Genomic DNA, 13,578 nt, shown 5'->3' on the forward strand with positions numbered 1-13,578 from the left:
GGCTCAAGAGATCTCTAACTTTTGGACTATGTAATTATTCATACATCTATATTATTATTTACCACGCTATAACGAAATTTTTCATTTACGTATTTATCTCCTTTGCTAATTAATGAGGACAAAAAAATATGTCTTATTATTCATCTTTGTATATGCAGTGTTATGCTGCTAGTGAGTTTGGAGAATTAAATAGTTAGACAAATAAATGAAAAAACAATAAAATACATTACTTTAGCATTTTCTATAACATCAGTGAAAAAATACAGGAGAGTCAGTCTTCTGCAGTTTTCTACCCCCTAAGAGAAAAGGCAGAGCTCCTAAATATTACAATACAACAATACAACAATACAACAATTGCATTTAAAAAATGTTTTAATTTATTTTTAAAATTTTAATTCCAGTGTAGTTAACATATAGTGTTATATTAGTTGTATTCAGTTGTGTACAATATAGTGATTCAACAATTCCTAGTGAGTACTCACCTAGTGAGTATCAAGATAAGTTCTACTCTTCTTTTTAATTTTTTTTTTTTACATTTATTTATTTTTGAGAGACACAGAGAGACAGCGCGAGCAGGGGGGGGGGGGGCGTGGGCAAAGAGAGAGGGAGGCACAGAATCAGAAGCAGGCTCCAGGCTCTGAGCTGTGAGCACAGAGCCCGACGTGGGGCTCGAACCCACGAACTGTAAGATCGTGACCTGAGCCGAAGTCGGATGCTCAACCGACTGAGCCACCCAGGCGCCCCGATAAGTTCTACTCTTAATCCCCTTCACCTATTTTACCCACCCACCCTACCTACCTCCCCTCTGGTAACTATCTGTTCATTGTCTATAGTTAAGAGTCAGTTTCTTGGTTTGTCTCTTTTTTTTTTTTTTTATTCCTTTGTTCATCTGTTTCCACATATGAGTGAGATGGTATGTTATTTGTGTTCTGACTGGCTTATTTCACTTGATATTATACTAACTATATACAGGTTGGTGCAAATGCCAAGATTTCATTCTTTTTTAAGTTTTTTTTAAAATTTATTTTGAGAGAGAGACACAGAGAGAGAGAGAGAGAGAGAGAGAAAGTACAAGTAGGGGAGTAACAGAGAGAGGGAGAGAGAATCCGAAGAAGACGGATGCATAGCTCAATCTCACAACCATGAGATCATAATCTGAGCCCACATAAAGAGTCAGATGCTTAACTGAGCCACTCAAGCACCCCTTCATTCTTTTGTTATGGCTGAATAGTATCCCATTCATCGATGGGATATCCCTCCATCAATGGACAATAGGCTGATTCCATAATTTGGCTATTGTAAAAAAAAATGCTGCAATAAACATAGATACATATATCCTTTTGAATTAGTGTTTTCATATTCTTACAGTAAATACCCAGTAGTGTGATTACCAGATCATATGGTAGTTTTATTTTTAATTTTGGTGGAACATCCATACCGGTTTCCTCAGTGGCTACACCAGTTTCCATTCCCTCCAACAGGGCATGAGTGTTCCTTTCTCCCCACATCCTCGCCAACACTTGTTTCTTGAGTTTTTGATTTTAGCCATTCTGACAGGTGTGAAGTGACATTGTGATTTTGATTTGTATTTCTCTGATGATGGATGATGCTGAGAATCTTCTTATGTGTCTGGTGGATATCTGTCTTATTTGGAGAAATGTCTGTTTACGTCTTATTCCCCTTTTGTAGTTGGGTTGTTTGCTTTTTTGGATGTTGTGTTAAGTTCTTCTTCTATTTTGGATTCTAACCCTTGATCACATATGTTGTTTGCAAATATCTTCTCCCATTCAGTAGGTTGCCTTTTAGTTTTGTTGATGGTTTCCTTCACTGTGCAGAAGCTTTTTTTTTGCAATATAGTCCCAAAGTTGATTTTTGCTTTCATCGCCCTTGCCTTAGACATATGTAGAAAAAAGTTGCTACAACCAATGTTAGAGAAATTACTGCCTGTGCTCTCTTCTAGAATTTTTATGGTTTCAGGTCTCACATTTAGGTCCTTAATCCATTTTGAGTAAATTTTTTTGTATGATGTAAGAAAGTAGTCCATTAACATGCTGCTGTCCAGTTTTCCCAATTTGTCGATGATTTGTTGAACAGATTTTCTTTTTCCGATTGTATGTTCTTGCATCCTTTGTCAAAGATTAATTGACCATATAATTGTGGGTTTATTTCTGGATTTTCTATTCTGTTACATTGATCTATGTTTTCTATTTTTGTGCCAGTACCACACTGTTTTTATTACTACAGCTTTGTATTGTAACTTGAAGTATGAAATTTTGATCCCTCCAGTTTTGTTTTTCCTTTTCAAGACTGTTTGGGCTATTCAGGATCTTTTGTGGTTCCACAGAAATTTTAGGATTGTTTGTTCCTGTTCTGTGAAAACTACTGTTGGTATTTTGATAGGGACAGCATTAAATGTGTAGACTGCTTTGGGTAGTACAGACATTTTAACAATATTTGTTCTTCCAATCCATGAGCATGGAATGTCTATTTCTTTGTGTTATCCTTGATTTCTTTCATCATTGTTTTATAATTTTCAGAGTACAGGTCTTTCACCTCTTTGGTTAAGTTTATTCCTAAGTATCATACTATTTTTGGTGCAATTGTAAATGGGATTATTTTCTATTTTTTTAAATTTTTTTTAACGTTTATTTATTTTTGAGACAGAGAGAGACAGAGCATGAACAAGGGAGGGGCAGAGAGAGAGGGAGACACAGAATCTGAAACGGGCTCCAGGCTCTGAGCTGTCAGCACAGAGCCCGACGCGGGGCTCGAACCCACGGACCGTGAGATCATGACCTGAGCCGAAGTCGGAGGCTTAACCGACTGAGCCACCCAGGCGCCCCTGGGATTATTTTCTTAATTTCTCTTTCTGCTGCTTCATTATTAGTGTATAGAAGTGCATTTTCTATCTTGTGATGTTACTGAATTCATTTATCAGATTGGTGGAATCTTTAATGGTTTTCTATATAGCATATCATGTCATCTACAAACAGTGAAAGTTTTACCTCTTATCAATTTGGATGCCATTTCTTTCTTTCTCTTGTCTGACTGCTGTGGCTAAGATTTCCAGTACTATGTTGAACAAAAATGGTGAGAGTAGACATCCCTGTCTTGTTCCTGACCTTTAGGGAAAACCTCTCAGTTTTTTACTCATTAAGGATGATGTTAGCTGTGAATTTTTCATATAAGGTCTTTATTATGGTGAGATATGTTCCCTCTAAACCTTCTTTGTTGAGGATTTTTATCATGAATGTATCTTGTAGTTTGTCAAATGCTTTTATTTTCATCTATTGAAATGATAATATGGTTCTTATCCTTTTATTTATTTATTTCTAAAGATTATTTGAGAGAGAGAACATGAGTGGAGGGAGGGAGGGAGGGAGACAGAGAAAGAGAGGGAGGGAGAGAGAATCCCAAGCAGGGTTCGTGCTATCAGCACAGAGCCCCATGTGGGGCTTGAACTCACAAACCGTGAGATCATGACCTGAGCCAAAGTCAGATGCTCAACCAACTGAACCACCCAGGTGCCCCAATCCTTTATTAATGTAATGTAACAAGTTGATTGATTTGTGAATACTGAACTACCCTTGGCTCCTGGAAATGAATTCTGATGGATCCTGGTGAATGATTTTTTAACATACATTGTTGGATTTGGTTTGCTAGTATTTTGTTGAGGATTTTTGCAACTATGCACATAAGGAATCTTGGCCTGTAGTTCTCTTTTTTGGTGGTGTCTTTGTCTGGCTTGGTATCGAGGTAATGGTGGCCTCATAGAACAATCTGGAAATTTTCCTTCCTTTTTTATTCTTTGGAATAGTTTGAGAGGAATAAGTATTAACTCTTTAAATGTTTGGTAGAATTCTCCTGTGAAGCTATGTGGTCCTGGACTTTTGTTTCACTTTTTTGAATATTGATTTGATTACACTGCTGGTAATCAGCCAGTTCAAATTTTCTATTTCTTCCTGACTCAGTGTTGGGAGATTATATGTTTCTAGGAATTAGTCCATTTCTTCTAGGTTGTTCAATTTGTGGGCATACAATTTTTCATAATAATCTCTCATAATCTTTTGTATTTCTGTGGTGTTGGTTATTATTTCTCCTTTTCCATTTCTGATTTTTTTTTAAGTCTGGCTAGAGCGTTATCATCAATATTGTTCATTCTTTAAAGAACCAGCTGCTGGTTTCACAGACTTGTTCTACTGTGTTGCTGTTATTATTTAGTTTCTATTTCTTTTATTTTTGTTCCAATATTTATTATTATCTTTCTGCTGGTTATGGATTTTGTTCTTTTTAGCTCATTTAGGTGTAAAGTTAGATTGTTTATTTGAGGTTTTTTTTTTTTTTTTTCCTTCTTGAGGTAGAATTGTATTGCTGTACGCTTCCCTCTTAGGACTGGTTTTGTCACATCCCAAAGGTTTTGGATGATTGTGTTTTCTTTTCTTTTTAAATATAATCTCCATTTTATTTTTTCCAGAAAACAGTTTTCATAAATTTTTAACATTTATTTATTATCAAGAGACAGAGAGACACAGAGCGTGAGCAGAAGAGGGGTGGACACAGAATCTGAAGCAGGCTCCAGGCTCTGAGCTGTCAGCACAGCGTCTGACGTGGGGCTCAAATGCACAAACCACAAGATCATGACCTGAGCCAAAGTCATATGCTTAACTGACAGAGCCACCCAGGTGCCCTTCTAGAAAACAGTTTTTCTTCAGTCCTTAAGGACCTGGCCCCTCACATGGGCTTTGGTAGTGGTTGCGAGGTAGCACCTGCAGGTCTAAATCAGGGTGAGGGTGTTCATTCCATCTATGCATCACCAGAGCAATTCCTGACCACCTTGCTGTGTATGGCACAGCTCACACAGTAATGTAGTTTCATGTATAGCTTGGGAAGCACACAGTCATTGAAGATACTCACTTTGGAAACGTCCTCAACAGTGGTGGCCTCTACTATGTGCTGAATAATGAACTTCTTGATGGCCTTGTCCTTGGGAACGCAACAGGCACAGGTGATGCAACAAACAGGCTGCATATGGCCGTGGCCCATTTTGGCCTATTATTCTTTCTTTCCTTGGTCATCTTGGAAGTGAGGACCTGAGACAGGATGGACCACTGTGTTTTCATTTTTTCTCTCCAAGTAAATTTTGATTTCTTCTTTGATTTAGTTAACGCATTCATTATTTAGTAGCATGTTATTTAACCACCATGTATTTGTGTTGTTTCCAGACTGTGGTGGTGGATTTCTAGTTTTGTAACATGGTGGTCAGAAAAGATACATGATATAATTTGGATCTTTTTCAATTTGTTGAGATTTGTTTTGTGGCCTAATATGTGATCTATTTTGAGAATGTTCCAAATACACTTGAAAACAAATGTGTATTAAGCTGTTTTAGGATGGAATGTTCTGAATGTATCTGTTAAATCCATCTAGTCCAGTGTGTCATTCAAAGGCACTGTTTTCTTGTTGATTTTCTGTTTGGATGATCTATTCACTGATGTAAGTGAGGTGTTAAACTCCTCTACTATAATCATATTACTATCGAGTACTTCCTTTAAATTTGTTAATAATTGCTTTATATATTTGGGTATTCTCATGTTGGATGCATAAATATTTACAACACTTACATTTTTTTCTTAATGTCAACTACGTTTTAAGCCCTGGGTAAATCTAGTTAATATAGAGACTTAGGATTTTCTTGTTATAATCAAACACCAGAAAAGCTGACAGAAGAAAAGCATAGGGTTAATATTACTAACTAACTTAGGGATACTGAGAACCATATACAAAAAACAAGAGCTTGAAAGTCCACTGCAGAACATTTCAGGCATAACTGGCATATGCCAAAAGGAGTTACATGTATTTGTGGTAAATGCATGTTGCCAGATGTTAGTATGCGTTTAAAGCTATTTCTTTAAGTACTTGGAAGACAATGGTAAGTTTTTCTTTTCCTAAACTGAGATCCTCCAGAAAAGTTATACTCTGGGTTGTAATACATTCTAACAGATACCAAATGTTATCCAAATAAAAATATTGGCCTCTATTTAATTGCTAAACAGTATTTCCTAAAGAATAAGGAAAACTAGATGACCTAAATATTATAAAAGATGGGAGAAGATATATATTTTAAGAAAATTAAATGTAAACTTTTAAATAAACTATAGCTAACAAAATGTGCATACAAAGGCCTACATTCTCTAAATCCTTAAGTTGTAAATTTTATGCAGTTTTATTGGACAAGAGGAAATTTAAAATTATTACCAAAATTTTACTTTGACCATGAAAATACTGTCCAAATTTCCTTAGGTCCATAAAGACATATTTTATAGACTTAATAGTTCAAAGGTCAAAAGAGAAAAAAAGCCTCCAACTATTTTGTTAGGACATTCACAAAGGCCAACTTCATTGTTACAAATAGTCTTTATGTTAACAATCCTAGAGAAAACAACACAGTACAATAATACCATAATTTTAAAAAATCTAAGTATTAACAGACATTTCTTTCTTTTTTTTTTTTTTTAACATTTATTTATTTTTGAGACAGAGAGAGACAGAGCATGAACGGGGGAGGGTCAGAGAGAGAGGGAGACACAGAATCTGAAACAGGCTCCAGGCTCTGAGCAGTCAGCACAGAGCCCGACGCAGGCTTGAACTCACAGACCGTGAGATCGTGACCTGAGCCAAAGTCGGACGCTTAACCGACTGAGCCACCCAGGCGCCCCAACAGACATTTATTTCAAATATATATACTACCTGTTATTTGAGGGTCAGAAATTGGTTATTTTGAACTTTTAGAGACATGATAATTTGTGTAATTCACTTATAAATACAATGTAATAAATCATCAATATACAAATAGATTGGTTTATCCCCATGGCTAGAAAACAAATGAAAAAAAAAAAAACAAAAAACCTAAGTAGTTACATTATGATTTATTTTCGAGGAGAAACTTGAAATAATCTCAAAACAAATATTTTCAATTAGAAAGTATTAAAATTATAAATTAATGTAATAAAGAAAATAAAACTGGTAAATACTCATTTTGAGTGACATATAAAACTTGCATATCAACCAAGAATTTGGAAAGCAAAATCTACCATCGCTGCAGACAATAAAAGCTCATAAACTTCAAATTAATCATTGAAAAGTTGTGAAATGTATTTTTGAACCCCAAAATAGTGAGTTTTAAGTATATTTAAAGTATATATAAAGTAGATATATTACATAAATCTTTCAAAGTACACCTATTTACATTTACTTTAAAAATACACCAAAAAGGAATTTAAAGCATTAAGTATACTGCTGGGTTTTAGATAAATAATACAGATTTTAAAATGTAAAGTAAAATTCTCCACTCTACTCTCTTAGTTCTAAATTATGGCTTATAGGTTATACATCATTCTAAACATTAGCATTTACTAATTACATGTGAGAAGGCTTTTTTCCCCCTTAAAGATTAAAAAGTTGTTCTTACCCAATATCAGTTTTATTCTGAATAACACTGATATCCTCTGGACTTAGCTCTGGGATCCATTTCTCCATTTCTTCTGTCCAAGGGTATCTCAGAGATGAAGGGACCACTATTAAAAGCGGCCATTCCTCCTTATAGAAGTAAGCAATTGCAATTGCCTGGATTGTCTTTCCTAGACCCATCTACATTAAAAATAAATAAAAAATACATAAATACATAAGTACATAAATAAATGCTGACATATTTTAAATGAAAATACTTATCAAATATTTACTTAAGAGTCATCAAAATAATTTTCTGATGTAAAATCAATTGGATTACATGGTTAAAAGCTTATGATTATGATGACCTTTAAAATTCATTAAGCAAACTATTATTTTCCAATCATTTGTGACTGGACTTAGAGACAAAATAACCTGTAATTTGAAATATTAGTTATACTTAATTCATATAACTTAATTTTAGAAATATTTATGTGAGCATTTATAAGTTCTCTTGGCACAAGAGTAAATGCCTTACTATACATCACAATACCATGCTATTTTAAAGCTAGAAGAAGGCATAAAATATGCACATTTTACAAAAAAGGTAAGAACAGAGAGGTTAAATTATCTGTTCAACTTAACAGGTAGTTAACTGGATGCAAAATAGTATGAGAACCCAGGTCTCTGGTGTCTTTGCACTTGTGTTTTCACACTTACATTATAATGCCCCATTTTTAAGCAGTACTCATTTAAAAAGAAGTTACTAAATGAATGTTTTTAGTGGTTTTGTTCATAATACCCAGAATATGAAGACAACCCAAATGTACTTAAATGGGTGCATGGATGAAAATCATGGTATATCCATGTAATAGAATACCATTTATCAATAAAAAAGGAGCAAACTATTGCTATACACAACAACATGAGTGAAACCCAAACACATGTTGCTAAATGAAAGAAGCCAAGCCCAAAAGCCACGTGATTCCATGTTTAGGTCATCCAGAGAAACACAAAACAATAGAGACAGAAAACACATCAGAGTCTAGGGATGGAAGGAGGAGGGCAGCATAAAGGAATCTTGGGGGATGATGTTCTGTGTTTTTTTTTAATTTTTTTTTTAATCTTTATTTTTGAGAGAGAGACAGAGCAGGGGAGGAACAAAGAGAGAGGGAGACGCAGAATCCAAAGCAGGCTCCAGGCTCTGAGCTGTCAGCACAGAGCCCGATGCGGGACTCGAACCCATGAACCGTGAGATCAAGACCTGAGCCGAAGTCGGACGCTTAACCCACTGAGCCACCCAGGCGCCCCAATGTTCTGTATTGGCTGTGGGAGCACTTATATGTCTGTATGCATTTGTCAACTTAAAGAATTATACGTGTAAAAAGGATGAATTTACCTAACAGTGTGAATTATACCACAACAACACTGCCTTTTTAGAAAAAGTAGTTATTATTGTGAACCATAAGAGAAGGACAAAAAGACCTAAGTCCTTCTGACGTGACTATTCAAAGATAAAAAAAGACACAAATACCTAAAACAATTAACTTATACTACTAAGTTTTAAATGCTGAGCAAAATTAAAGAGGAAAAGATAAAAAGGAAGTTTGGGCTTTTAGCAAGTCTCCACTAAGAAAATCTTGTTTTGTTTATGAATTTTTCGCTTAACTACTGGTATTAACAACAACAAAAAAGAAATCCTAGAATATTCAAGCAAGTTTATATTTATATCAATCACACTCGAAAAGAAAACTAGTGTGAATTACTTAGGAAAATGTTCTTGTGACTGGAATAAAGACTGTCAAAGGGAGACAAGGTAAATGAAACATAGGAAGTGACTTTGTTTCTGTCCTGGTGTTCAGATATTTGAACATAAAAGCAAATTAATGAGTAAATAAAGATCAAGATTGTTCAATTCTGTGGGACAAGCAAAACCCAGGTAGAGAAAAATTAGGAAAGAAGGTTAATGAAAAGATTTTAGTGCAAGAGCAATAATATTAGCTAACATTTCAAAGTTCTGAGGCAAATAACATTCAAGAATAGATCCAAAGCTAAGTCTAAAAGCTTTTAATGTACACAAATAACCTAAGTGTCCATCAGTGGCTGAACTGAAAAGTTGTGGTATTTATATACAATGGAATATTATTCAGTCTTGAGAAAGAAGAAAACTCTGCCATTTGACACAACCTGGGTGGAATGCAAGGACATTATGCTAACTGAAATAATCCAGACAGAGAACGATAAATAAAGCATGCTAACACTTATACATAGAATCTTTGGGGGGAAAAAAGAAAAGAAAAAAAAAGAAAGCACCAAACTCATAGTAACAGTAAAAAAAGTGGTTGCCAGGGCTAAGGGACAGGGAAGATAGGGAGAGGCTGGCAAAAGGGTACAAACTTTCAGCTACAAGATGAATAAGGTCTGAGAACCTGAGGTAAAGCATTGTGACAACGGTTGATAATACAGTGTTTATGACTGAGGGTTGGTGGGATGGTGGAACTCAGATCTTGTCACAAAACAAAACAGAACAAAACAAAACAAAACAAAACAAAACACCAGAAAAGTGTAGATATGTGAGATGCTGATGTGTTAAATATATGCGGGGAATCCTTTTACAATGTATACATCTGTCAGGTTACCATAATGTATAATTTACATGTCTTGAAACTTGTTTTTCTGTTATACCTCAATAAATCTAAAATTTTTTAAAAATACTGGATATATAAGCTTTTAATATTGAAACAAAATCCAGTTGCAGATAAAAATTCTTTCTTATCTACTGTTTGAAGAATAAAATTCATGTTAAGGTAGGCAGGGTTTGGTAACAGGTTAAAATAATGTAGGAATGTAGACACACTCACAAAGATACATATTTTATTACAAAATTAGGGGTGACTGGGTGGCTCAGTTCGTTAAGCGTTTGACTTCAGCTCAGGTCATGATCTTGTGGTTGGTGAGTTCAAGCCCTGCATAGGGCTCTGTGCTGCTAGCTCAGAGTCTGCAGCCTGCTTTGGATTCTGTGTCTTCCTTTCTCTCTACCCCTCCCCTGTTTGTTCTGTCTCTCAAAAAATGAATAAACATCAAGAAAAAAATTTTTTAACCAAATTAAAGCATTTTACAAGCTAATATTCTATTTCTCTTTCTAAAGAATAGCATACAATCCTAACCTTTAGGCCTACATAGCCAAATTTAAGATTTATCCGACGGTAGCAGACCTAATCCTAAGAGAAATAAATAACTTTTATATTACTTAGTTTTATAAACCCAAACCAAAGAGCAATTATGCACCAACATCTGGTATAATGACTGGTATGTTTTCTTGTTCTCAAAGGCCCTCCAATACTCATAGCTGAACCAACTTAAACATCCCTGGATTCTGAGATCAGTATGGCTTCAAGGCAGCAGTAATTTACAAATTACTGATGTTTCCTGGCTTGGGGTCATTGGTATTGCTGCTTATACCTAACGATGACAAAGGCGTACATTTCCAGGAAATGAGCCATGGCCAATTCTGTGTGTATGGGCCATACCACTAAGTAACTCTATGCTACAGCTATGGTTACCTGGTTTTGCTTTCTACAGTGGGTTCACAGACCATTTTCTTAATTTAAACTTCTTTGGAAGTAAGGGTGTGTTTGCTACAGTAACTTTCCGGGAAGTAGGATTCTTTGGGACTCCAGATTTTATACTGGATCTTTACCTTCTACTTGCTGATTAATTTCCTTGGTGCCTTTCTACGTGGACCTTTTCACACTTCATGTAGTGTGACTTTGCCTATGTTAGCCTTCCAGGCACCTATTAATGAGTCACTTAACTAAATTTCCTAATATTGTCTGCTACTAACATAGGGACACAGATCTTCAATAGGGATATGTGGGGAAAAAATTGAAACAATAGATAGAAAAAAACACAGGTGGGGAGAGAGAAGTTATGACCTGAGAAAGGGGAAGAGAGAGGAAACTAGCATAAATACAGGAAAGGATAAGAATACTTCTGATGTATGGAAAAGCTAATCTAATTAGAAGTATGAATTTTTTTTAATCTCCTGGTTCCCTAATCTTGCTTTCTTGTATATTTGCTATCATATTACAGCAACTGAATAAATTCTTAATTCCAGATATGTCATTTTTCAGCTCTAAAGTGGTCAGCAGACTGTTTTAAAATTTAGTATTTTTAGATTCTTTTTAACATATTAAATTCTCCATTGAAAATTTTCATCTTTTCATTTCTGTTGTCCACCACTTCCTTGATTTTCTTGAATAAAATAGTCAATGCTATTTTAAAATCTCCTTCTGATAACATCAACATATGATCACCTGTGGATTGTATTCCTAATTTTTTTTTTTGGTACTGTTTTCTCAGCACTCCTTTTATTTTTCATTGGATTCCAGAAATTAATTGTGAAGAAGCTATAGAAGCTTTAGATGATAAATTCACCCAGGTGGAAATTAGGTTAAGTTTTCTTTAGCCAAGGCACATTGAGTACCAGCAGATACCTCATTCCCTTTAAGTCTTGGTTTTAGGTTTTGTAAGAACAAGTTTATTTCAGTTTTGGTTCTTATTACTAGGGTATGGTCTTTACTACCATAAGCCCAGGCAGTGTATTTACCAAGATTCTTCCACCTTGACAATGCACAACTCTGATCTGTCTCCTGAGTACCACAATAATGCTGAAATCTCTGCCTTATTCTTTCTCCTCCAACTACAGATTTCTGCTGGGTATTCTGGAGTGGCATCCTGTGGAAGTACACTTTAGGGGATGGCTAGTGTGTGCGGGTAACATGTATGCAGATTTCTCAGGTCTTTCTCTCAAGTTACCTCCTCTCTGGGATTTTTCTCTTCATGTCCCAATGGTTCAATGCATACTGAGACCTAGAAAGAGCTAGACCGAGTAGTCTCTGATAGAAAACAGGTGTAAGCAGCCTGTTTCAACTATGTGGCATCTGGCTTTAAGAAGAGAAAGGACTGAACATACCTCTAGTGATAGATCTAGGCAGCTGAAGAATAGAAAACCAGTTTGGGGAGCTATGAGTGTACTATTTCATCAAGTTTAGGAAATTCTAAATATTTTCTTACTGTTCCCAGCTATCTTATCACATGATTTCTTAATAAAGAATTATGACTGCCTCTTAAGAACTATTAAATTTTAAGAAAGTATCAATTAAGAAATAAGGAGCCATTTTAAAAAGAAAGGTTCCCAAACCAACGAGTCTTAAGCATAAGAAATGATGGGGCACATGGGTGTCTCAGTCAGTTAAGCATCCCACTCTTGATTTCACTCAGGTCATGATCTCATAGTTCGTGGAATCGAGCCCTGCATCAGACTCTGCACTGACATGGAACATGCTTGGGGTTCTCTATCCCTCCCCATTCATGATCTCTCTCTCTCTCTCTCTCAAAATAAACAAATAAACATTAAAAAAAATGGAAGGATTAATTTAGCTAAGGAGATAATGTGTTGAATACAAAAATAAACAATGGAAGCAAAGTAAAGTGTATAATAAAGAGTCTGATTCCATTTTTAATGTTTGAATGCTGGCATCATCATTCTTAATATCCAAAACAAATTTTGAATAGAAGAGTCCATCCTGCCTCCTTAGGGTGACCACAAGAACAGGAAAGCGATTTCTCAATACATGTTAATAAACTGACATTTTAATTTACAGGAAAAATTTTCCTTGAGCTTTATTGCCTTGAGTAAAATATCTTAGGTTCTGATCAACTTGGAATCAGTGAAAAGAATGTATTTCTGAATCTGCATAGTTAGAGATGGCATACCTATGCCATTAGATGATTTACCTAAAAAATGAGGCTCTAAACAATTTTTATCTGGTTACTTTTCTAGGTTAAAATCTCAAATCTTCTACTGAGCATCTCTTTACTTTAAAGAGAGTGTAGTTGGGGTGCCTGGATGGCTCAGTTGGTTGAGTGTCCGACTTCATCTCAGGTCATGATCTCACAGTTTGTGAGTTCAAGCACTGCATTGGGTTCTGTGCTGACAGCTTGGAGCCAGGAGTCTTCTTTGGATTCTGTGTTTCTCTCCCTCTCTTTGTCCCTCTTCTGCTCACATTCTGTCTTTCTCTCAAAATAAATAAACATAAAAACAAAGATCATATAGTTAAATAACTAAAG

General features: G+C 35.4%; 1 protein-coding gene and 1 pseudogene across 7 annotated transcripts in view; both read right to left on the minus strand.

Annotated features, from left to right (window-relative positions):
• ZRANB3 (zinc finger RANBP2-type containing 3) overlaps positions 1–13,578 on the minus strand; it is a 303,727-nt gene that overhangs the window by 117,482 nt on the left and 172,667 nt on the right. For 6 of the 7 annotated variants that reach the window (XM_042994356.1, XM_015545089.2, XM_042994357.1 and 3 more), the window contains exon 4: positions 7,469–7,647. In XM_042994356.1, coding sequence (XP_042850290.1) covers positions 7,469–7,647 — 179 coding nt within the window. Of the gene's footprint in view, positions 1–7,468; positions 7,648–13,245; positions 13,265–13,578 lie in introns of those variants that run through there. The other variant, XM_042994359.1, reaches the window with a different exon arrangement.
• Positions 4,663–5,075, minus strand: LOC102970518 (annotated as a pseudogene).

This window comes from Panthera tigris, chromosome C1, assembly GCF_018350195.1.
Source record: "Panthera tigris isolate Pti1 chromosome C1, P.tigris_Pti1_mat1.1, whole genome shotgun sequence".
Classification (NCBI taxonomy): Eukaryota; Metazoa; Chordata; class Mammalia; order Carnivora; family Felidae; genus Panthera; species Panthera tigris.